This window comes from Miscanthus floridulus, chromosome 5, assembly GCF_019320115.1.
Source record: "Miscanthus floridulus cultivar M001 chromosome 5, ASM1932011v1, whole genome shotgun sequence".
In the NCBI taxonomy this organism is placed as follows: Eukaryota; Viridiplantae; Streptophyta; class Magnoliopsida; order Poales; family Poaceae; genus Miscanthus; species Miscanthus floridulus.
In genome coordinates, this window is record NC_089584.1 from 48,969,745 (window position 1) to 48,995,834 (window position 26,090).

The 26,090-nt window shown below is 46.4% G+C and overlaps 1 protein-coding gene across 2 annotated transcripts; it reads left to right on the top strand.

Annotated features, from left to right (window-relative positions):
* The first annotated feature begins 1,947 nt into the window (after positions 1-1,947).
* LOC136449943 (dihydrolipoyl dehydrogenase 1, chloroplastic-like) lies at positions 1,948-24,921 on the top strand. Of its 2 annotated transcripts, XM_066450171.1 has the most exons (15): positions 1,949-2,410; positions 3,692-3,838; positions 13,118-13,252; positions 13,872-13,989; positions 20,727-20,851; positions 22,357-22,482; positions 22,573-22,653; positions 23,074-23,136; positions 23,216-23,290; positions 23,393-23,471; positions 23,560-23,660; positions 23,898-24,011; positions 24,164-24,277; positions 24,382-24,453; positions 24,589-24,921. In XM_066450171.1, the coding sequence occupies exons 1-15, from the start codon at positions 2,126-2,128 to the stop codon at positions 24,634-24,636; spliced, it is 1,683 nt and encodes a 560-aa protein (XP_066306268.1). In that variant the 5' UTR covers positions 1,949-2,125; the 3' UTR covers positions 24,637-24,921. The 2 variants fall into 2 exon arrangements, with proteins under 2 accessions (XP_066306269.1, XP_066306268.1); XM_066450172.1 differs by lacking the exon at positions 13,872-13,989 and having other exon boundaries at positions 1,948-2,410; positions 13,118-13,355.
* Positions 24,922-26,090: the final 1,169 nt, after the last annotated feature.

Consider the following 26,090-nt stretch of genomic DNA (forward strand, 5'->3'; position numbering starts at 1 on the left):
GCGGAGCGACCGAATCGCTTGATGGCGACGGTGCGGCCGGATCTAAAGAGCGTGTCGCGGTAGACCACGTTGGGTGCCTTCTCGTCGTCGGTGGCCGCTCGGAGCTCGTCGAGGCTGTACTCGGCGAACACCGGCACGCCGCTGCCATCATCCTCGGCGGCGCCATTCTCTGCACACAGGGAATCGAACACGGCTGTCGGATCAGGACCAAGGACGCGAGCAGACAGCTAGACAGACACAGCGGCACACCACGCTCGGAATCAACAGCAAACCACTCGCTGTTAGCTTCGCATTGCTCTCCGCCACGAGAGTGCACGAAGAAACGCAGAGAACCAAACACGATTAAGTCCAGAAACCTCGCGAGAGCAACCAAATTCGCCGAACCGAGAGGAGGAGAAACGTGAGGAATCAGCGGAGCAAGTGGCGGCCGCCAGCCAGAGCGAACCACGATTCGAATCGCTCTTGCGCGTGCGAACAAATCGAACGGATGGGATCGGAGCCACAGTTCGAGCGAGATCGACGGGGCCGCATCCCACCAAACGGAAGCGCAAAATCACGCACGCGGAAACGAACAGCAGAAACCCCTAAAAAGCCGCAGCAGAAAAAACACCCCAAATGCCGGGCCGACGCCGCCGCCCCCAACAACAGAAGAATCAGGCGCGGGGCGCGAGGCGCAGCGAGTGTGTGATGAGGAGAGAGAAAACAAAAACACGGAGAATCCTAGGGAGAGGCAGTGGTGGTGGCAATGTCCTGGTATATCTTGACGAGGAGAGAAGGAGGGAGGAGCAGAGGAGGGGGAGGCCGGTGGGGGAGAGAGAGATGCGCGCAGCGGGGGGAGGGGAGGCGGCTGCGCCCACCGCCGGGGCCTGGCCACGCCGGTGCGCCGGAGGTCGACCGATGCGACCGCAGATCTGGAGAGAGGCAGTGGGAGAGGAAGAGAGAGAGGCACTGCCGAGCCACCCCGCATGGAGAGAGAGAGAGAGGCAAAGAGAGAGGAGCTCGAGAGCAGAGAGAGAGGGACGAAGGAGGCGGAGGGGAAAAACTCACCCGCGGCGGTGCGCCGCCCGCGCAGGGGCCTGACGTGGCCGGCTCGCCCGTCGTCGCTCCGGAGCCGCCAGCGTCGGGAGAGGAGAAGAAGAGGACACCCGCCGCCGCTCCGGGGGCGGCCTGCGTCGGGGTAGGAGAGGAAGAGGGTGAGGTACCACCGCGCCGGGGGACAGCAGGGGCTCGGACGCCGCCGTGGCCACCGGCGTTGGACGGCGCACCATGGCGTCGTGCCGGGGGACGCCGCCGCGCCGTGCACAGGGTGCGGGGAGCCTCGGCGGTGGCGACGATAAGCGAGGGAGAGAGCGAGAGCGAGAGCGCGGAGAGGAGAGAGAGCGCACGGAGAGGAGAGAGAGGAGGGGAGGAATGGACATGGGGACAGGGATGGGGATGGGAACCGGAAACGAGGACGGGATGGGGCCATGGTGCACACAAATCGACGATGCATGCATGCAAAGCGAGGACAGGCCCAGCAGTACGCATGTACGCGTTAGGCACCGACCATGCATGTTACCTGTTACTGTTTTACCTGGCCGGTCGAGACACGTTTCATATGAGCCGTGAAATCTCGATCTAACGCACCAAATTAAAAGAACTGACGTGGACAGCGTAGAAGGCCGCCGATTCGGCGTGCCTTCGTATCTTTAATGTACGGTCGAGAACTTTCATGATAGAGTTTTTTTCCCCTCTCCTATTGCAACGCAGAGAGAGTATATAGATAGATCGCCAGTCAAATTTTGAGAAAAATAGCGTCATATACTTATGTTTAAACAGATGGACAAGACGTTCAGACTATAATTTTTTTTACAATTTTGTTGTATAAAAAATAAAATATTATCTCCGGGCCACCCTGATTGCCTGCCCAGCTGGCATCTGCATCGTCAAAACCATCATCATCCCTTTCCATCCCCTGCTTCGAATCCTCCGCCCGTCGCCAAAAACCACCCTCGTCCTCGTCCACCCTCGCCGCCTCCGCCCATTTCACTTCACCTCGTCTTCTTCTGTTACGCCTCGACCCCGCCGCCTCTCACGATAGCACTAGAATCCATCTCCACTCGCTGCCACCACGCACCCCACGGTCATGTCCCTCTCCGCGGCCTCGGCGGCGGTCGCCAGCAGCGCCGCCGCCTACAGGTACGACACGATCCGGCCGGTTGCCAGGCTTCGCTTCTGCGGCCTCAGGCGCGAGGCCCTCCGGTTCCACTCGCCCCGGTCCACGCCGCAGTTGGTGGCCGCTAGGCGGAGCGTGGTGGCTGCGGCGACGGCTGGCAATGGCGCGGCCGCGAGCGGCGGGTTCGACTACGACCTCGTGATCATCGGAGCCGGCGTCGGCGGCCACGGCGCCGCCCTCCACGCAGTCGAGAAGGTTGGTTCCGCTCACGCTGTTCTGCAGGTCTCGCTAGGGGTGTGTAATAATGTATGGTGGGCAGTGGGCTTTGCTGCCACAGGCCCACAGTCGTCATGATCTGGTCAAATGTAGATCGAGAGATGGTGGCGCCAGCTGTCTAAGCTTGCTTGTAATTTCTATTAGTCCAGGTTAATGAGTAGAGTAGTCTTAGGCATTGCTTGCTAGCTAGGAATCTATCTTTAGTAAGGCAAGAGTTGCAGGTCTGCTAAAATTCAACCGGAATGTTGCAAGATAGCACATGCTACTGTTCTGATGCTAGAGCTTAGTTGATTGAAAATCTCTCTGTACCTTTTTTGGGTGATTCTATAACTTTATCATTTTAAGATCTTTCAGTAGTTTAATTAAATAATAATAATGTTGTATACTCCGTAGTAGTTAAATATCAATATTGAACAATCAAAAAATAGTGAGAAGATGGAAGACGCAGTTGCAAGGTGCCTCTGAATTTATGACTTCTCTTGCTTAGAATTTGCTGGACTGTTTTTTTTTCTCAACTAAGAAGTACATGTGACAGTAAATTTTATGCTATTAAGATTAATAATTTTGCTTGCTCTATGCCTCTCTATGTTAATTATTTGAGTATTTCTGTTGGTAGTATGGTTCTCACTAATCGGGGCTAGTGGATTGGCATAGTTTCTTAAAAATATACAGCTAAAAGGGGTGATGAAAACTTCCTCTCTTTTTTTTCTATCATGTATCATTTGTTGTATTGCTTAATTATATTCTGTTTTTATTACTCTGGTCAATCAGACATAATAAATAGCAATAATATAGTCTTTGTGTTTGGCCCCCCACTTGAATTGCTTATATTCTGGCATTGCCTTCAAGAAGGGACAAAGATAGATTATTCTTTTTTATTTTCTTTTTTGAAATTATGCTGTTACTGTAACCAGTGCATTGAGTTTGCTTTGAATATATTGGAAACTATGATATACTATCTTTTCTTTTTCCTTTCAAGTAGGATTATTGCTTTGCTAGTTCTGATGGCTGCTGAAGTCTCGACTTAGTATGTGTTTTCTTTCTCTTTTCACAATTATGATTAACTATCTGGATGGCAGTAAGCGCATATAACCTATCAATCATGGCTGGGTTTTTGGGAATTATCCTGTGAATGAATTTCATTATTGGTACAAAATTCCATGTGTTTTGGACATGGACCTTTATCTGTGCTGCCAGCAATTGAACTTCACATATTCAATAAGTGTTACTAATGATTTTCGAAAAAATTGTCTCATGCAGGGTTTAAAAACTGCCATAATTGAGGGAGACATCGTGGGTGGAACTTGTGTGAATAGAGGCTGTGTTCCATCAAAGGCTCTCCTTGCTGTAAGTGGTAGGATGCGAGAACTTCAAGATGAACATCACATGAAATCACTGGGCCTACAGGTGATATTCTCATAATGGAACTACTGGTTGTTGTGCGTGTTTTTATGTATCAACAATGATTTACAAAATGCAAGGAACCTCAATGTACAATCATGATGAATCTGCGCTGTGCTAGTTGTTTTACTATTGGGTGTTGGCACATCTATTTGATCAGCAAATTAACAATGCTTTGGTAGATTCTTTTCTTAGCTTAAGAACCGTAATAAATTTAAAGGGCGCTTTTGTCATAGTAGGTCCCAACATAGCAGGTCCCAAGCCCTGATAAAGGAGGAGGGTTGTGATAGGTGTGGTGAGCCAACGTTAAATCTAGCCATTTTAATGGAGATAAAACCTGAAAGAAAACCGTTGGGGCGTAACCCTCTTAGTGGCGCGTCATATCGGAACCCGGGTATGGTGTTAAATGGGCAAGGGCGGGGTCGGCACCCCCTTGGTGACGCGCCGTGTCGTGATCTGGGCATGGTGTCAAGTGAGCAAGGATCGGGTCGTCGCTGCCTTAGTGGCGCGCTACATCGGCGCCCGGGTGTAGTGAAAAATAAGCAAGGGTCTTCACATCTGAGTCGACGGGTGCGAAGGGTAAGGAAGCTAGTCGAATCAACTAGGATCCGTTTATGTAGTTGGAATGTAGGGTCGCTTACAGGTAAGTTAAGAGAATTAGTTGATACCGCGACTAAGAGGCGTGTAAATATATTATGCGTTCAAGAGACTAAATGGAAGGGTCAGAAGACGAAGGAGGTGGACAATACAGGTTTCAAACTTTGATACACAGGGATAGTCGCGAATAGAAATAGAGTAGGAGTTTTGATTGATAAGAGCCTCAAGAATGGTGTGGTGGGAGTGAGAAGGCAAGGAGATAGGACTATCTTAGTCAAGCTTGTCGTTGGTGATATGGTCTTGAACGTAATTAATGCGTATGCCCCCTAAGTAGGCCTCGACGAGAGTGCTAAGAGACAGTTCTGGGAAGACGTAGATGGCCTGATTAGAGCTGTACCTAGTAGTGAGAAGCTTTTTATAGGGGGAGATCTTAATGGGCATGTAGGCACTACAAGTATAGGTTTCGAGGTAGTTCATGGAGGTTTTGGTTATGGTAGTTAGAATCAGGAGGGGGAGGAAGTTTTGGACTTCGCGGTAGCTTTTGACCTGATGATAGCCAACACTTTCTTTAGAAAGAGAATCCCACCTAGTGACCTTCAGTAGCGGACAACACTCTAGCCAGATTGACTTTGTCTTCGCAAGAAGAAAGGATAAACGAGCATGCTTGGGTTGTAAGGTGATACCAAGGGAGTGTGTTGTTTCTCAACATAAGAATTTGGTGGCAGACTTTCGTTTTTAGGTGCATGCCCATAGGGATAAATAAGCTAAGATTGAAAGAACACAGTAGTGGAAACTGAAAGGGGAGACGTCAGATGTATTTAGGAAAAGGGTTGTCAAAAAGAGCTCTTGGAAGGAAGAAGAGGACATAAACGACATGTGGGAGAAGATGGCAACCAACATTCAGAAGGTGCCTCAAAGGTGTGTGGAGTAACCAAATGAAGTGGAGGCGAGGCTAAAGATACTTGGTGGTGGAACGAGGAAGTCCAAAGGGCTATTAAGGAGAAGAAAGAATGCTATGGACACTTGTACCATGATAGGAGTGTGGGCAACATAGAGAAGTACAAGGTGGCAAAGAAGACTGCAAAGCGAGCTGTGTGGTAAAGGATAGAGTGTACGAGGATCTTTACCAACATTTGATTACGAAGGAAGGAGAGAAGGACATTTATAGGATGACTAGGGTTCGTGAGAGAAAGACAAGGGACTTCAACCAAGTTAAGTGCATTAAGGATGAAAGGGAGCATCTCTTGGTGAATAAGGATGAGATCCGAAATCGATGGCAAGAGGATTTTGACAAATTGTTTAATGGTGAGAATACGGACACAACCTTTCAGTTGAATGACTCTTTTGATGACACCAATAGGCGCTTTGTGCGGAGAATTCAAGAATTTGAGGTCAGAGAGGCGTTGAAAAGGATGAAAGGAGGTAAGACGATGGGACTGGATGGTATCTCAATCGAGGTGTGGAGATGTCTCGGGGACATAGCTATAGTATGGCAAACCAAACTTGTGACAGAATCGTCCAATTTATACAAGATCAAGTATGGTTATCCCCGTTAACACGTTGACACATGCATACTTTCACTTATATAAATCCGGTAGTCCGTCGAGTGTCACGAAGGACCTCGGTAAATCAACATCACAACCAAGATCGCGTGATTAAGCAAATACACATCACATACGCAGAGTTGCAGCGGAAATAATATTATAAATGGGTTCACAAATAATAGTATAAGTTTGGATTTCAAAATCGATTACTGACAACAACATAACTTTCAAATAATTACATTAATATAAGTTTCAAATACATTGCTAGCATAAGTGACATCCTCTGATAAAAGTATATAGATGAGAAATAAATATAGAGTCATCGAACCCACCGGCGGTTAGCCACCATCTTCCGCAGGTCGAGAACTTCACCTGCAACATGGTGGGATAAACCCTGAGTACTCGAATGTACTCAGCTAGACTTATCCGTCATAAACCAGAAATAAAGTGACACCAAGGAGTATACAAGGCTTTATAGGTGGAGGTAGCTTGATAAAATTTTGCATAAAAGCCACTAGTTGAGCTATACATTTTACAATTCGTTAACCAAGTTAATTATAGCTATTCATTTCTATATTAACAACAAACCTGTGTCAAATATGTGGAATATCATTTAGTAACAGACAATAGTAACCATAGTCGTTGTAGTAATGTGAGTATCATCATCATAACCATTAAATTTTCATTAAGTTACTCTACGTTGCCGTTGCTTAGTCAAGTTCTCATTATCCGAGAGAGACGGCGATTCGAATCGATTCCTACCCAGCTGGGGAATTATTCCTAACACAAACCCAGACATACCTGCGTCAAGGTAGTCTTAGGTCACCTTTGGTACAACTCAGGAACTAAATTCGCGAGCCCGAGTAGCGCCACATTCTCAGGGAATCCACTCTGTCAGGATGTCAATCTGCCCTCGGACTTACGCCAATGGCTCCCCGTACATTCTTACTACCATCAAAGTGCACATTTCACTTCCCGGCTTCTGGCCTGAGTTGAGCTACTCGACTTCGTGGTCGGAACGAGTTATCCGGCCAACTAAATGATAGGCATGCGTTTAACATGACATGAGGATGTACAGTGAATTGGTCCTTAACCGACACAGACGAGGATAGATCCACATTCAAGACCTCTATGTCTTGTTGCTTCTCTATTTACATCCCGTCCGATCTTCTTTTTATTCATCAACACATGGTTATTTTCATGATAGCAATATATAGCCAACCGTGCTTTGGTATCTACCTATATCTCGCAGGTGACAGGAAATCACCTGACTTCTACCGGTCTAAGCATTGCGAAGCATATATTTGATCCTAGATCTACATAGGGTTCAAGGTATATTTCTGGACAAGATAGTTCTATGCATCAAGTGGTTCCAGTCAAATCTTATAACCTAATGGATCAAACAAAAAGAATTCAAGTGATATTTATAAAAATATAGAAGGCTTAGAATGCTTCGGGGCTTGCCTGGGATCCAACATTAGGTTAGTTTTTGTTAGACGACACTCGCTTGGCGAGTATCTTTCATCTTTAGCACTTGTCTAGTCCTTCCATCTTCGGGATAGGTCCACTATACACCGTCTTCAGGTTCGGCTCCAACATCACGTACTTCATGTGGTTCATCTAGCGTACCTAGATGAGATGCAAGATGCAAGCGCATAAATATAAAGAATGGTAATATGAGATGCATCACATAATAGCATTCAAGGCAAATATAAGATCATATAAGACATAGGTACCTAGAGTTATTTAATGAAACATCACACAACCTATTATAGAGGGATAGCAAGCATATTAGGCATGGCACACAAGTGAACTTAAGTTCAGATATTGCACACCTGCATTGATAAAAAACTAACCAAACATGTTTAAGCCGAAACAAGAGCAAGCTAAAGTAATCACCTAGCACATGTATAGAAATCTGGACAGCATAACAACAGTCATTTGTTTTAACCATAACTAGAGATCCAGACATCCAAAGAAGATGATCCTAGACTTTCTGGAAAGCTAATAAAATTGCCTACAACATTGTTATTATCACCAAAAGCTTACTCCAAAGCTAACCTGGTCAAACATGCCAATGTTTCAGATCTGCACAGAACTAGGACATAAAAGTAGTAGTAATTTCAAAAATGCATAACTGGAGTTACATATATCAAACAAGCATGAACCTTAACTTTCTAGAAAGCTTATTAAATTATCTAAAACATGTTTATTATCATCACAAGGTGATTCCATAATTAACAAGGTCAATCAAGCACAATTGAGCACTTCTGTCCACACTTGGACAAATTCTGCCATGCAACTTCACAAGCTTATAACTGGAGCTCTAGAATATCAAAAGGAGTGATCTAGGATAATTTGGAAATATTAAGGAAAGCACTATAACTCTTATATTTTCACCAAGACATGATTTCATACTTAATTAGGTCAAACAATGCAATTCTTCAAATCTGCACATAGCATAGATCAAACATGACAGATCATTTGTCAAATTCATAACTCCTAAACTATCAGGCCTCTGGTCATGAAATTTGAACACAAGCAAGATTATGAAATTAGCTACAACTTTGGTATTCACCGCAACCACAGCAAACATCATTTACACTATGAAAATAATTGCACAAGCAAAACTGCACATGCAGCCCAAGTAGCAGTGGTACAATTATAGACAGAAAACTGATAGGGACTTCAGAGAAGTATAACTGGAGTTCTAGACCTCTAACAAACATGAATCATAACTTTTTAAAAAGTTTATGAAGTTATCTACAACTTTCTTATTCTCATCTTAAGATAATTCTACAGTTAACAAGGTCGATTAATCCAATAAATGCATCTCTGTTCAAAACATGGACAAAATCTGATATGCAACATTAAACAACTATAACTAGAGTTCCACATGTCCAATAAATGTGGTTCTAGACTTTTTAGAAGGCTTAGCAAATTCTAAACAACTTTGTTATAAACACATAGAGCTAATTCTACAATTAAAAAGGTCCCACAGTACCAACAAGACAACCCTGTCTGGGTTTGGGTAGAAATAGCCATAGAAATTTAAGCAACTATAATTAAAAATCTACTTAACTAAAAATTATGCTCTTTAGCTTTTTGAAAAGCTTAAGAAAAATGCTACAACTCATTTATAATCATCAAGGCATGATTCATAACTTAACTTAGTCAATTAATACAAACATGCAGGCCTATTCAGAACAGGAGCAAAGCAACACAAGACATTTGTTATTTTTATAGCTCTTAAACTATCAAGTCTAAACTTTTGAAATTTTTACCACATCATACGGATAGCATCATTAGCCTACCATAAAAATTTCATATTTATTTAAGCTCAACAACTGTAGTTATGAAAAAGACAAAACATAAGTAGTATTAAAAACCTAACTGCATAAATTGATTTTTACAGCACAAACTTTAAACTAAAACATGTCATATTATAGATCTACTGCATAGATAATTTCACAAGGATTCAAAAAACTTCTCATTTACTGTTTTACGTTTTTTCTACTATTTACTACGAATTTGCAAATTTGATCATCCAAATCTGCATAAACCAAAGAAAAGGAATGTAGATCTTGCATCGGGGATCCTGCAGTTTTCACAAATTAAACTCGAACAAACAGATCCTTCTGGGCAATATTCACCTAAGTCTAGTGTTCGCAGTTAGGCAAAGGGGGCCCGCGCGAACCCGCAGAGGGGCACGGCCCATATGGAGAGAGCCCGCTGGCAGCCAGCCACAGGAGCCGGTGGCTCCAGCCTGCCTAAACTGGCGGCGACGGCGCTCCGGCGACCTGAAGAGACGGTGGAAAGGCGAGGGAGCTCGTCCAGTCCAGCGTGCATCCGATGGAGAGCTCGGTGCAGGCGCAGGAGGGCTGTAGGAGAGGGAGCAACGGCGGCAAGGGAGCTCGGTTGGCTCGGCAATGCCGGCTTCGTCTGCTCTCGCGGCTAGAGAGCGAGAGAGAGCGAGCAGGGAGGGAGGAGGGAAGGCGCTCGGCTGTCCAGGGTGAGGAGAGCGAGCAGGGAGGGAGGAGGGAAGGCGCTCGGCTGTCCAAGGTGAGGAGAGCGAGGCGAGGTGGTGCTCATGCGACAAGTGAGGCCAGCCACGCGGCGCTCGGCTCCTGCACACGGTCAGCACGAAGGCCACGCAACACAGATTCAAAAATTCTAATTCTACCCCAAAAGTGTGACTGAACATCAATCTTTCTCCCTTTGTAACTCCTAATCCGTTAAATTTTGGTATAAGATGTAGTAACAAATGTTGTAGAGCTATATGAGGACTACAACTTTGCTTAAAGGTTTTTGGTCTAACTCGAATTATATTGGAAGATAGAGAGCTGCAAAGTAGGGCTCATGAAACTGAAAATTCAGTTTTCAGTTAACCCAGATTTAGCAAAATTTCGAGCTCTCAAAACAGCCATGGATTCTAACTTGAGGGCTCGGTTAGACGAAGTTAGAGACTAAACTAGATCTTGACCTTTAAACAAAGTTTGTTCTACATAAGATGAACTACAACTTTTATTTAGGTTCCACCTTCATGCAAGCACTCTAAACAGTTGGTCAATACCGGTCAAAACCCTATCATAAAAAAGACAATTCTAGCTATTCCAACAAGCATTTTCTGTTTTCTTTAAATCATTTTTGAACATTTAAACGTGCTCCAAGAATGATGAGACTTGTTTTGTTGTTTCCATCACAAGGTGTACTCCAAATCATATCAATGAATCCATTAGAGCTGCCATGTAAATTTGGAAGATAAAATGTCACAAACTTACCATCACGCTGCTACTGATCGAGGACTTAGAATATTTCTGAGCTCAAAAGGAGCACTGCATTCAAACTTGAGGCCACTATTTGAGCCACTTAGGAGTTGAATCAAGTCTTGGTTCAAAAATAAAGTTTGTTGTACTCCACTCAAACTTCAACTTTTATTAAAGATCAAACTTTATATCTGATACATAAACCAATTCTTCATCTTGGTCAAAGCAGCATCTCGTTAACCTTGGAATTAGGGTTTTCGACCAATTAAGACCTTTTCTTGACATTTGCTCAATACGAACCCATCATGACTTTTGTTGTAGAGTTCAATTAGAGTCATTTGGGCAAGGTAGCAAGGTTTGGTCGACATCTCATATTCTCATTTACTTACTAAAGCAATCCAAGAAAGATTATAACTTATAATTTCATGTGACTTCTTGATTTCAAACTTCATGAAACTTTTCCACTAGTCAAGATGGATGCATGTTGATGTAATGTACATGAAATAAGCATGTTTAACATTATTCTTGCATAATCTTAACAAGGGTCCACATGTAAGCAAAGGTACGTTGTCCAATTTTAAGTTGGAGCTCACTCTTGTAGATTTGATCTGGACACCTTCATCACCACTTAACATGTCATGTTTGAGTTCAAATCCATTGCTTAACTGGTGATAAACACATAGGGTGTTACCAAGCTGTTCAACTATATTTTTTGATAGAACAAGATGCCTGACGAGTGGAGAAGTATATTGGTACCAATCTACAAGAATAAAGGGGATATTCAAAGTTGTACTAATTACCGGGGAATTAAGTTGATGAGCCATACTATGAAGCTATGGGAGAGAGTTATCGAGTATCGCTTGACAGCAATAACGCGGGTCTCTATGAACCAATTTGGTTTCATGCCCGGAAGGTCAACCATGAAAGCCATTTTCTTAATAAGACAAGTTATGCAGCGGTATAGGGAGAAGAAGAAGAAGAATGACCTATACATGGTTTTTATTGACTTGGAGAAGGCTTATGATAAAATACCAAGGAATGTTATGTGGTGGGCTTTGAACAAACATAAAGTCCCAATGAAGTACGTCGGGCTCATTAAGGACATGTACAACAATGTTGTGACTAGTGTTCGAACAAGTGATGGAGACACGGATGACTTCCCGATTAGGATAGGACTACATCAAGGGTCCGCCTTGAGCCCTTATCTGTTTGCCTTAGTGATGGATGAGGTCACAAGGGACATACAAGGGGACATCCCTTGGTGTATGCTTTTCGCGGATGATGTAGTGCTAGTTGATGAAAACCGGACATAAGTGAATCAGAAATTGGAGTTATGGCGGGAGACTTTAGAGTCCAAAGGTTTTAGACTCAGTAGAACTAAAACTGAGTATATAAGATGTGACTTCGGCACTACTACTCAGGAGGAGAAAGATATTAGTTTGGAAGGTCAAGTAGTGCCTAGGAAGGATAACTTTCGATATTTAGGATCAATGCTACAGAGAGACGGGGATATTGATGAAGATGTTAGCCATAGAATCAAAGCAGGGTGGATGAAATAGCGCCAAGCATCTGGTGTCCTATGTGACAAAAGGGTACCACAGAAGCTAAAAGGCAAGTTTTATAGGACGACGATTAGACCTGCTATGTTGTATGGTGCAGAATGTTGGCCTACGAAAAGACGACATGTTCAACAGATAAGTGTCGCGGAAATGCGTATGTTGCGTTGGATTTGCGGTCATACAAGAAGGGATCGAGTTCGGAACGATGATATACGTGATAGATATGTGGTAGCACCAATTGAAGAAAAACTTGTGCAACACCGGTTGAGATGGTTTGACATGTCCAACGGAGACCTCCAGAGGCATCGGTGCGTAGTGGAATCCCAAGTCAGGATAGTAACGTGAAGAGAGGCAGAGGAAGACCGAAGTTGACTTAAGTAGAGGCAATAAAGGAGACTTGAAAGGATGGAATATACCCAAAGACTTAGCCTTAGATAGGAGTGCTTGGAAAACAGCTATTCACGTGCCTGAACCTTAATTGCTTTTACTGGGTTTCAAGTCTAGCCTACCTCAACTTGTTTGGGACTTAAAGGCTTTGTTGTTGTTTTGTTATAGTAACTCCAGTTTGTAAATGATCTAAGTCAAATGTTCTTACACTTTTGGATTTATTATGTTCATCTTTGGTTCTTTTCAAATTTTATGATGTCTTGTCTTTGCTCCAAGTATATGTTGGCCTATACTGCATTCGATTTCAAAAAGAAATCAACCGAGAATTTACCTTTTCTCTTAGACCATTAACTACGATGTGTATACCCTTTTCCCTTTGTATCAAGTTATTCATTCCCTGACCCTACTAATAATTTGTGATGGTTGTAATAGGTCTCATCACCAGGATATGACAGGCAGGCTGTTGCCGACCATGCAAATAATCTTGCGTCTAAAATCCGCAGCAACTTGACTAATTCAATGAAAGCTCTGGGTGTGGATATACTCACTGGTATTGGCACCATTGTGGTGGGTCATCTACATCTTTCCTGTGGTTGTCTTAAAATCAGATATTTTGCTATTAGAATGTCATGTTTGTTGCAAGAAGTATTGTTCACATCATCTTGTCCAGGTATAAGACCTCACTTTTCAATTGCTGTTCTTAGCTATCAGCAGATCATGCTTGGCTAAATTGCAGGGATCTGTATCCCAAATATAGGCCTTTTCCAAATTGTTAAAAGACTTGTACTCCCTCCATTCCAAATTATAAGTTGTTTTGGGTTTTGTAGATATATAGCTTTTACTATGTATCTAGTCATAGTGTATATCTAGGTACATAGCAAAAGCTATGTATATAGAGAAGCCAAAATGATTTACAATTTGGAATGGAGGGAGTATATGTTTAGCACTACTATGACTAAAGTTGGTCAATTTCTGTTGCAACTCGGATACTACAATGTGCATCTACCTGAATTGGAATTTTGAGATATTCTAGGTATTATTTATGCTAAATCTGAAATTTTTTTGTATTCTGCTATATTAGATGTTGTGTATAAACATTGAGTTGAGCTATGTCTGCTATATAGTCTTTCAAATGTTGTAGAGTATCATTTGTAGTGATTAAATATTCTGTTTCTGATATCTGTAGGGGAAGCAAAAAGTGAGATATGGGAAAGTTGGTTTCCCAGACAATGAAATCACTGCTAGAAACATCATAATTGCCACTGGATCTGTTCCTTTCGTTCCCAAGGGCATTGAAATAGATGGTAGCTGCTGTTTTTTTTGGAACTTCATGTCTGTTTTTTTTTAACTTCATGCCCCAATACATTTGGCCTAATAAAATGAGAAACAACGCTGTTCCAAGTTCAAACTATCATGCTTCAGATTATTTATGTTGTTCGTATTTTTTTCTCAAACACGCAGGAAGTGGTAAGAGCCCTTACAACCCCCACAACTTTTTTTAGCGCAACTACAACCCCCACAACCACCCTCACAGATGGTGCTTAGATTATATTCACGCCCTTGTCTCCAAAACAAGGTTGAACTATATTACTATTATCATAAAAATGTTTTATCCTTTAACTCATGCAATAGTTTGCAAGATATAGTTTGCTGCGAGGAGTGTTGGACATCACACATTTTGTTAGTCGCTGAATTCTCACTCTTGGTAGTAGGAGAATTCTTACTCTCATCGAGAGAGGATGACACTAGGAGTTGGGGCAATTTTCTTGTCTATTTCTCACACAAACTCACACAAATGTCATACCAACCTGAGGGGTTGGGGTTACATATTTATAGGCTGCTAGCCAGCCAAGCATATGCCAAGATGCTAGTCTAAGATGCTTATATGCTGTCCTAGCTAAGATGCTGTCCTCTAGTCTAAGATGCTGTCCTAAAAACAGAAAAACAGTCACAAGGACCATGTGAGCAGCACAGCCCCACAAAGACCAGCCACACATGAGACTTATCCATCATTCTCCCCCTAAGTCTTGTGCGTCGTCTTTTGGGAGAGTTGAACCATCCCGGTCCTGGAGCAGAGCTCAAGAAACTTGATCCTCTCAAGGGGCTTGGTGAGCAGGTCTGCAAGCTGGTCCTTGGTGTTGATGTAGCTCGCCTTGATGCTCCCTTCCTCCAAACAGCCTCGGATGAAGTGGTACCTCACCTGGATGTGCTTGCTGCATTCGTGAAACACGGGGTTCTTTGCCAGGGCCAGAGCGGACTTGCTGTCCACCCTGAGCTTCACCGCTCTAGTGTCTCTGCCGAGGAGATCACCAAGCAGTCGAGCGAGCCAGAGCGCCTGAGTCGAAGCGGTGGAGGCCGCTATGTACTCGGCCTCGCAGCTGGACAGGGCCACCACCTGCTGCTTGACCGACTGCCAGCTAACGAGGCACTTGCCGAGGAAGAAGAGGATCCCGCTCGTGCTCTTGCTGGTGTCGATGTCGCCGGCGTGGTCGCTGTCGCTGTATCAGACGAAGTGTGCCGCCCCAGGGCACCTTGGGTAGTAGAGGCCGTGGTCGAGAGTCCCCGCAACGTAGCGGATGATCCTCTTCACAGCCTGCTGGTGCTCCGTCGTCGGTCGCTGCATGAACCGACTAACGTAGCCGACGGAGAATGCCAAGCCCGGCCGTGTGTGGGCGAGGTAGCGAAGGCTCCCCACAAGACGCCGGTACTGCGTAGCGTCCACCTCCTCCGTCGTGCTGTCGCGGCTCAGCTTTAGCCTCTCCTCCATTGGAGTGAGAGCTGGGTTGTAGTCGGTGAGCCCAGCTAGCTCAACGACGCGCTTGGCGTAGGTGGTCTGTCGAAGCGTGATCCCAGAATCATCCTGGTGCACCTCGATTCCCAGGTAGAAGGAGAGAGGCCCCAGGTCACTCATCTGGAAGGTAGCCTTCATCTCTTCCTTGAATGCCGCCACCTCCGCATCCTTGGTGCCGGTGATCATCAAGTCGTCGACGTAGACATCCACCAGCAGGGCATTTCCTCCATTGCCCCGTCGGTAGATGGCCGCCTCGTGCGGGCTTTGCTCGAAGCCCATCCCCTTTAGCGTGGAATCCAGCTTGGCATTCCACGCCCTCAGTGCCTGCCGCAAGCCATAGAGGGCCTTGCGCAGGCGGAGCACCTTGCCCTCCTTGCCGGGGATCGCAAATCCCGGCGGCTGGTGCACGTAGACCTCCTCCTTCAAGTCGCCGTTAAGGAATGCCGACTTGACATCCATGTGATGAACACGCCAGCCCTCCTGGGCAGCTAGCGCAAGGAGGAGTCGCACAGACTCCATCCGTGCCACGGGAGCAAAGGCGTCGTCGAAGTTGACCCCCTCCTGCTACACGAAACCTCGTGCCACCAAGCGAGCCTTGTGCTTGACGATGGCACCGGCTTCATCCCTCTTCAGCTTGTACACCCACTTAAGGGTTATCGCGCGATGACCACGAGGAAGGTCAGCAAGCTCCCAGGTGCGGTTCTTCTCAACCGCATCCATCTCCAATTGCATCGCGGCGCGCCATGCCGTGTGTCTCTCGGCCTCTGCGAACGACCGAGGCTCGCCGTCGTCACACGCAAGGTGCAACTGCGCCTCCAGGTCGTGAGGCACCGGTCCCGGCACCGGCTGGTCGCCGAGAAGGTTCTCCATCGTACGGTACCGCAACGGCTCGCCGTCGTGGTACGCGTCGACGCGCTCCTCGTCGTGAGAGAGCGGAGTAGCAAGCTCAACCGGGCCGTGCTCGACACGAGCTGGTGGTGGAGTAGACGTGCCCGGAGTGGTGCCTGTCGGTGCTGGAGTGCGTGGTGTTGCCGGCTGTGGTGGAGCCGGCGAAGAACTCATTGCAGCCGAGGTCCTGGCTGGAGAGCGTGGTGCTGTCGGAGTAGCAGGCGCCGGGGTCGGTGGAGGCTCGGGGACTGGGGTAGACGCGCTCGCCGAAGAAGAGCCGCCTACTCCCCCAGCTCCCTCGAAGTGGACGTACTCGACAGAGAAGTCGTCGTACGTTGGAGCCGAGCCGTCGTCCACCGCCTTGTCCCACGCCTATCCTCGCCCTTCGTCGAACACAATGTCGCGCGCCGTGCGCACACGCTGTGTCTTCGGGTCGAGGATGCGGTAGGCCTTCGAGCCCTCCGCGTAGCCGATGAACACTCCCGGAGTGCTCCTGTCGTCGAGCTTGCTGACGTGGTCAAGCTCCTTGGCGAACGCGAGGCAGCCAAAGACCCGCAAGTGGGAGACCGCCGGCTTGCGCCCATGCCAAGCCTCGTACGGCGTCCTGCCGTCGAGCGCCTTGGTAGGCGAGCGGTTGAGGATGTAGACGGCCGTCACCACCGCCTCTCCCCAGAAGACAGCCGGCATCCCCCTCTGCTTGAGGAGGGCCCGAGCCATCCCCACAACCGTCTGGTTGCGCCGCTCGACGACGCCGTTCTGCTGCGGGCTGTACGGCACGGACTAGTGGCGCTGAATGCCCTCGTCAGCGCAGTACGACGCGAATTCAGCCGCCGTGAATTCGCCGCCGTTGTCGGTGCGCAGCACGCGCAGCTTGCGGCCGCACTCCGCCTCCACAGCAGCCTGCGCGCGCCTGATGGCGTCCGCAGCCTCTCCCTTGCTGCCGAGGACCATCACCCACATGTAGCGGGAGAGGTCGTCGACGAGCAGCAGGAAGTAGCGTCGTCCTCCTAGTGTGGCCGGTGTCACTGGGCCACACAAGTCCCCGTGCACAAGCTCGAGCCTCTCCTTGGCTCGAAAGCTAGCCCGCTGTGGAAAGGGGAGTCGCCTCTGCTTCGTCAACACGCAGACGTCGCAGAGCTGCTCCACATGGTCGAGGCACGGCAGGCCTCGCGCCATCTCCGTGGCACTGAGCCGCTTTAGGGCCTCAAAGTGAAGGTGCCCAAAACGCTCGTGCCACTGCCACGCCTCGTCGTCCCGACGAGCAGCGAGACAGAGGGGTTGTGCCACCTGCACGTTAAGGACGTAGAGTTGATTTGCGCTTCTGGATTACCTTGGCAAGAAGGCGACGACGACGATCCCAAATCCTCATGACTCCGTCCTCAACCACCACGCGCGAACCGTTCTCATCCAGCTGTCCCAAGCTGATGATGGAGTTCTTCAACGCGGGGATGTAGTAGACTCTGGTGAGCAGCCTATGCTCACCAGACACGGTGGTGAAGATGACGGAGCCGACGCCCTTGATCTCCACGCCGGAGGCATCCCCAAACTTGACGGAGCCTCGGACGCTAGGATCAAGCTCGGTGAAGAACTCCCGTCGACCGGTCATGTGATGGGTGGCGCCGGTGTCGAGGCACCACCCGTCAGTCTTGTCGTTGCCGGAGCTGTCGCCGAGGAGGGCGTGTGCTTTTGGCTCGTCAAGGTGGAGGAGAGCTGCTGCGGCCGGTGCCGCTGGAGGTAGCTCGATGCTGGCATGTGCCATGAACAGAGCCGGCTCCTCCTCCGCCTGTGCGACGTGGGCCTGGCCGCGTCGTGGCTGTCGACAGTCCTTGGCCCAATGGCCAAGCTGGCCGCAGTTGCGACAGGTGTCGTCTCGTGCCGGCTCGTAACTGCCGGCGACGCCGCCCTGGGCGCCTCCGCGGGCATCACCCTCGGCACGTCCTCGCGCCCCGGCCTGGGCGTCTCTGCGCGCCTTGCGCGGCTTGCCACGCTTGCGGCTGCCTGTCGCGGAAGAAGGCTTCCCCTTCCTCCGATCACCTTGGCTGGCAAGCCACTGCTCCCGAGTGAGAAGGAGCTTCCCGCCAGTGGTGATGGGCCCCGAGAGGGACTGTGGCTCATCGCTGTCGACGACCTTGAGGCGACCTATCGCCTCCTCGATCGACATCGTGGAGAGATCCAGCAGAGACTCGATCGAGCGAGCCATCTGCTTGTACTTCTCGGGGACGCAGCGGAAGAGCTTTTCGACAGCTCTCTCCTCGCCGTAGGTGTCGTCGCCGAACTGCACCATCTTCTGCAACAAAGTGTTGAGACGGAGAGCAAAGTCATCAACGTCCTCACCTGGCTTGAAGGCTAGGTTCTCCCACTCCTTGCGAAGTGCCTGCAGTGTGGACTTGCGGGTGCGGTCGCTACCGATGCGTGCCGCAGCGATGGCGTCCCAAGCCTCCTTGGCAGTCCGCTTGCTGGTAAGCGAGAACTGCATCTCGGGCGGGACTGCAGCGATTAGAGCATCCAGCGCCCGTCGATCTAGGTCGTAGTCGATGTCACCGTACCGGACTGCCTCCCACATGTGCCGCACCTGGAGCTTTACCCTCATCACCGCAGCCCACTCGACGTAGTTGGTCTTGGTGAGGGTAGGCCACCCACCGCCGGGACCGATGTCCCTGACAACAGCCTGGAGCCCGTGGTAACCACGGTACCGATCCGGGGAGAGAGAGCCACGCTGCCTGTGAAGGCCGCGCTCTCCATCGACCCGTCGGTACCGATCCGGGGAGAGAGAGCCACGCTGCCTGTGAAGGCCGCGCTCTCCATCGACCCGTCCGCCACCGTTGCCGTGCGCGCCTTCTCCAGGAGCACCGCCGCCGTGCGCGCCTCCTCCAGGAGCGCCGCCAGTGCGTCCGCGCCTGTCTGGGCTGCCGCCGCGCTCGTGGGCGTGCGCGGCTGCCCCAGGAGCGCCACCGCCGTGTGCGCCTCCTCCAGGAGCGCCGCCAGCGCGTCCGCGCCTATCTGGGCTGCCGCCACGCTCGTGGGCGTGCGCGGCTGCCCACTGCGCACCCGCGCTCGCGCTGCCTCCCTCTCTAGCAGCTCGAGATCCGCGTCGGCAGTGTCGTCAGCGGAAATGGAGCTGCCGATGCTGCCGTGCAGAGCCTCGACCTCCGCTGCCGCCGCACGCGCTGCATTCGCCGCCGCCGCTACTTCCGCCTCCGCTCTTGCTGCTGCCAGCTCCGCCGCTGCCAGCCTCGACGCCCTTGCCGCCGCTGCAGCGGTCTCTGCCGCGGCAAGTTCGGCCTCCTGCCGACGCCGCGTGCTCGAGGCGACCGAGCGCTGAGACTGCCCTGCAGACATGACGCGCTACCGGGGGGCTGCTGCGTGGGGAGAGGGCTGCTTCAGACGAGCTGGGAGAGGAGTGAACAGGAGCGGCCGGAGGAGCTGCTGCTGCCAACAGCTGGGGCTGTTGTGGGGCTGGGAGAGAAGATGAGCAAGAGATGCTCAGGCTACAGGATAATATGGCTCCGATACCAGTTGTTAGTCGCTGAATTCTCACTCTTGGTAGTAGGAGAATTCTTACTCTCATCGAGAGAGGATGACACTAGGAGTTGGGGCAATTTTCTTGTCTATTTCTCACACAAACTCACACAAATGCCATACCAACCTGAGGGGTTGGGGTTACATATTTATATGCTGCTAGCCAGCTAAGCATATGCCAAGATGCTAGTCTAAGATGCTAAGATGCTGTCCTAGCTAAGATGCTGTCCTCTAGTCTAAGATGCTGTCCTCTAAGATGCTGTCCTCTAGTCTAAGATGCTGTCCTAAAAACAGAAAAACAGCCACAAGGACCATGTGAGCAGCACAGCTCCACAAAGACCAGCCACACATGAGACTTATCCATCACATTTAAGCCACTTTCTTTGGTTGAGATATTTACATATTATTATTCTCTGATTTTTCCTATCTAATTAAGCTTGCAGAGTAGTTTATTCGTTTACCATCATCACAGGACTGTGTATTAAGCTAGTTGTAGAAATGTAAAAGTTGATCCTAGACACTGCCTGTTATATTGTAACCGTCAATAAGTAGAAACATAAACAGGAACTGACTTTTACTGTTTGGATGGTTATATGAGTGTTGAGTGGTCTTTTCTTTTGTTCTACTACATCCTGGAAATAACTACATAAGAAACCAGATCTAGCTGTCCTGCTGTTATTTTAACTGTATCTTGACAGATATTTGAGTGTATGTAGCACAATCACTCCTTGAAGTTTCAATGCTTCATCATATATGTTGTGTACTACAGCTGAAATGCATTTGTTGGCCATTCCTATTTCATTGTAGCATTCCTTTAAAAGCTTGCACCATGGTTTTATGCAGGTAAAACTGTATTTACTAGTGATCATGCACTAAAACTTGAGTCAGTCCCTGAATGGATAGCTATTGTTGGAAGTGGTTACATTGGACTTGAATTCAGCGATGTATACACGGCTCTGGGAAGTGAGGTATATGGACAATTATTCAAGTCATCATTGCCTAAATACATGCTTAGGGAGTGCTAGTCATGTTAGTTATTTTAGCTAATATTCCTATCATATATCATGGAAACATGGTCTCATGCAGTGTAGTAAAGAAAAAAAAGAGAGCTAAGCGCATGTATAGTGTGATTGGAGGGCATTTGATGTCTCTGCATCATTACCTGTTTTCTTTTCGGTTTAACCATCAAAACACTTGCCTTCATTTCTGTTTTGTTGGTTCATAATGTTGATGCAATAATGTACATTCTATGCATTATACAGATGTGACCTAAGCGACACTTTCCTGTATGCTGTTGTACTTTATTGTTCTCATGGAACAAGCCATAACAAGCCTGCATGGTATTTCTGATGTTGAGCAAAAATGATTTAAAACCTATATTCCTGAGATAACATCACCATCATATTGTCGACCTAAGTAATCCTCTTTTATTTGTAGTACTTTATTCATAAAATGTGCCATAACAACAAGCCTGCTTTCTATTTCTGATGTTACTTAAAATGATTACAATTTAGTCCTGAGATAAAATTGTCATGTTAATAAATACATCATTCTATATAAATATCCAAATATTTGCAAAGCCCAGAACATCAAGTGATGCATGTCATGGTGTTCCCTAGTCACCAAATAAGCATCCCTGCTAGTACCTGGTAGCCATATCTTCCATGGACCCTCGCTCTCCATCTTTCCATCACACTTTGATGGAGAACTACATGGTGCAATTCTCCAAATGTAGGGTTCGGTGATGTGCTTGAGTGGGGGCCAGATGCAGTGCAATCTAGTATTGGCAGGGCAGGCAAAGTTGTGTGGGGGTGAGTATGTTATGGTCTCGCTAGGGTTAAGGAAGAGATAGGAGGACCCAGAGCCAAGCAAGAAGAAGGCTTTTCCTTCGTTTCTTGCTTGATTCCAAATGATGTTCTGGATCCCCTGTTAATAGGCAAGCCACAATCCTAACAAATCTATATATCTTAACCTCTAAGTAATCTAATCCAGAGGATATGCATGCACACTTTTTAGCTAACCTTAGGGGTAGCTGTTGTGGCTGACAGAGTATGTGGTGTGTGCTTTTCCGGCTCATGAGCCATCTCCGCCCCTTTGCCCTCTCCCTTGCTCTTCTCCCTCTGTCCCTCTGTCCCTCCTCCCTCTCCCACTCTTTGTGCCAGATCTTCTCTTTATATATTTGTTTGTGGGCATTTAAATATTGATGGCTTCTTGGTTAGCCACACTGGGCCTTTGTGAAAACCATGTATTGGAATCTGGAGTGGATCTGCTCCAATTTACATATAGTGGGTCTATTCTTTGTTTCCCGAACTGGATTGTATTGTTAGGTTCCAAGCTGTGGTGACTAATTTGACACTCAGAATTACAATGTGAGAATGAACTGGACATCTACATTATCTCTTAATCTACAATTGAACTTTGCTGTCAATAGATGAAGTTTCATCTATATTTATACATTTTTTTGATCGACCAGGTTACTTTTGTTGAAGCTCTTGATCAATTAATGCCTGGGTTTGATCCCGAGATTGCAAAATTGGCGCAGAGGATTCTTATTAATCCTCGTAAAATTGACTATCACACTGGTGTTTTCGCAAGCAAGGTAAAGTTAAGATCAACTCAAGCTTTTTTAATGATGTGTAATCTTCCTGCATGATTGTATAATTATACCTCAAAGTATTCATGTCTCTAGATTACCCCAGCAAAGGATGGTAAGCCTGTTTTGATTGAGCTGATTGATGCTAAGACAAAAGAACACAAGGAGACACTTGAGGTAAATGATAGTGAACTCTTCCTTTTCCCCTTCAGTACTTACTGTAGATGGTTTCTTTTAATCTTTAGGTACTTGCATCACTATGTTCTCCTGAGCTGAATGGTTTACACCAGTAGATAGCTGCATGTTGACGCCACTATCAGAATATCAGATATTAGCGGTGTCAACCTAGGTCAAACTGTTAGGCCAAAGTAAATGTCAGAATAACATGGGCAGTATGTTGTAGGATGATGCTTGCAATGTTATTGGCAACTCAGATGCTTTTACTGTTAGATGACCAGGTATTAAAAAAAATGCTTATATCTGTGGACCTTTGATGATTAATTAAAATTGTAATCATGTTTATTAAACAAACAGTATTTCTGCTGGTTTCATAAACGATATACTTTTCATCTTGAAACTTGGATTTTGCATCCCCAGGTGGATGCAGCACTCATAGCTACTGGAAGGGCACCCTTCACCAAAGGACTTGGCTTGGAAAATGTAAGTACATGGAAATGGTTGCTATCAGAATTCACAAATTTTAAATATGATAGCATCCAAAAGATGCCCTTTTATGCAGATCAATGTCATTACACAACGAGGTTTTGTTCCTGCTGATGAGCGGATGCAAGTTATGGATGCAATTGGCAATGTGGTATGCTAAATATGTAATGTGTTACTGTTACTCTTTTGTTCCTTCACAACAATAGTAGGCGTTTCATTCAAGTTTGCTACATAAATATCAACCGGTATGCAGGTTCCTAATTTATATTGCATTGGAGATGCCAATGGTAAGCTCATGCTTGCTCATGCAGCCAGCGCACAAGGAATCTCAGGTAAATGTTGTGCTCGCCTGTTTCTTTTATGCATGCTTAATGCTGATCACTATAGTTATTATATGAGCAAATGTTCATCTGAATATAGTCGTGGAGCAAATCAGTGGGAGGGACAACATCTTAAATCACCTAAGCATCCCAGCTGCCTGTTTCACTCACCCTGAGATCAGTATGGTTGGCTTGACAGAGGTAAGTGAGATACCATTCTCCAATATTAACATCCTCTGTTCAACATAGTGGAAATCTGCTTGGTAAAGTTAATTTGACTAGTACACTTTCTTAAGTATAGGTGCAAATGTGCTGTCCTCAATTGGATCATAATGCATGTCTTAGTTGCATCTAAAGCATACAATAAAATCACAACTTGTTTTCAACTCTTGCTTTTGTTGGCTAGCAAACCAATTTTTATTGTTCCTGCTTTTGCAGCCACAGGCTAGGGAGAAGGCTGACAAGGAAGGATTTGAAATAAGTGTTGTAAAGACCAGTTTTAAGGCTAACACAAAGGCTCTGGCAGAGAATGAAGGAGATGGACTTGCTAAGGTAACACAGTACTGGTTTTCCACCCTGTTGTGTTCTAATTTATGCAACAGAGAGTTCCAGTGGATACAGTAACCAGACCTATGCTAAGGAGCCTGTATCCATGGCGTAACCTCTAAATTTAAAGTGACGATACATGTACTATTTTGCCTCAGATGATTTATCGTCCTGACACCGGAGAAATTCTTGGAGTTCATATTTTGGGCTTGCATGCTGCTGATCTCATCCATGAGGCATCAAATGCCATTGCCCTTGGAACCCATGTGCAAGTGAGTTTGTCATGCATTCTGTTAGCTGTGTAGCATTTCTGCATTTGTGTTCTCTGCATAATGATAAACTCTTGAATTTGCACATAACCTTTTGTATGCTGCAGGACATCAAGTTTGCTGTTCATGCACACCCAACGTTGTCTGAAGTTTTGGATGAGCTCTTCAAGGCTGCCAAGGTACATGGGCCTATTTGCCCTTATGCTATATAGTATATACATATATGATTCTTTGTGTGAAAATACAAACAAAATTTGTGCCTTGTCCCAAAAATATGAACAAACTTTGTCTTGATCTTTTCTCCCCCTCAACAGGTTGACACAGCTGTTTCACATTCTATAAATGAGCCAGTTGCGGTGTAGAGAGGAACCATAGTCGAAACAATCCATCTGCCGCAGCCCCACACCCCAGTTATATGCCCTTAGTACTTAACTAGTCTGCTACTCACAGGAAACTGATTCTGTAGCCATTCGCTGGCATTTTCATTATGAGTTCCAGGATTAGTGCCAACACTATGTATATAATGAGAAAAGAGAAATCCAGTGATGTATCCTATGTATGGGAAAAATGTAAAATTTGTAGTCCTTGTAGAGAGTAAACGTACAGTGCCTTTACGCAATTACACGTCAACTTCGCCGTTGTGAATCTATGATTGCTTGAATTCTGGCCCCGTTCGGCTTGCTGAAACTTGGCTGAAAAATACTGTTCTGGTTGAATTGGTGTGAGAGAAAAACACTGTTTCAGCTGAAAAAACAAGCCGAACAAGCCGGTTTCTGGGTAAGCCGAACAGGGCCAGTGTGGGCTTGTTTGATAGAGCTCCACTCCCTAATTCTCAACACTGATAAATCTTTGCAAATTTTTTACAGCTCAAGACACGGGGTTCTCCAAGAGAAACGCTCCAAACCTAATATTTATCTTTGGAGAGTGGTCTGATTTATCCCTTTTTATATAGGCTAAATATTTAGTGTAAACCTCCTATTCTGTGGAAACTTGAAAACCCTATAAAAACATGCTTATGTCTTGTTTGAATGTTATCGTATATATCTCAGTTCCACCCACTTCACTCAAACATACGTAGATTGATGCGAATCTGATTATATCCAAACCAGGCCTTAAGTGTTTTTAAAAAAATTGAATGCTGCACATTCATAAAAGTTGAGACAATACAATGCGCATGTATTGTCGCAGAAGTTAGAGACAATAGTGCATGCCCGTATCTTTTTCTGTTAGCCACATAGCAGATGCCACTCATCTTTTTGGGCTATTTGATCTATTAGTGCTAATTGTTTATACAGCTACAGTAGCACTAGTGGATTCAAACGGCCTAACTAATAGTCCAACTAGTAGTTCAAAATAAAATTCCTAACTACGAAAAAGTTATTAATTGGCCTCCTCAATCCAAGTACTAGTAATAGTCCAACTAATAGCCCAAAATGAAATTCCTACCTAATAAAAAGTTATTAATTGGCTTCCTGAAAGGATCTAGCAAGTGGCATAAAGAGGGGGTGAATAGGCATTTTTTATGAAATTTAACAAACTTCAAGCTCACTGGCAGACTGCATAGCCTTCGAGAAAAAAAGCATGGAGCCTCCGGGCAGAGTACAAATTCGATCTAGTGCGTAATGTAACGAATGAAAATCAGATCGAATACGATACCAGCCTTCATGGGAAGTATCACGTTCCTGTCAAGCAAGTGGTTGCACCTAGTTGTTGAGGGAATCGTAGATCATGTGCAAACCCTAAAAATCAATTCAAATCACAAGTAATAGCAACAACAAGCACAACACAAGAGACACAATGATTTATTTTGTGGTTT

What these genes read in the sequence shown, in the direction of transcription:
- LOC136449943 (XM_066450171.1), top strand. Translation starts at nt 2,126, where the DNA reads ATGTCCCTCTCCGCGGCCTCGGCGGCGGTCGCCAGCAGCGCCGCCGCC. An exon ending in TGAAATCACTGGGCCTACAG is followed by an intron (nt 3,839 to 13,117) that starts GTGATATTCTCA and finishes TGGTTGTAATAG; the next exon opens with GTCTCATCACCAGGATATGA. An exon ending in AGCTCTTCAAGGCTGCCAAG is followed by an intron (nt 24,454 to 24,588) that starts GTACATGGGCCT and finishes CCCCCTCAACAG; the next exon opens with GTTGACACAGCTGTTTCACA.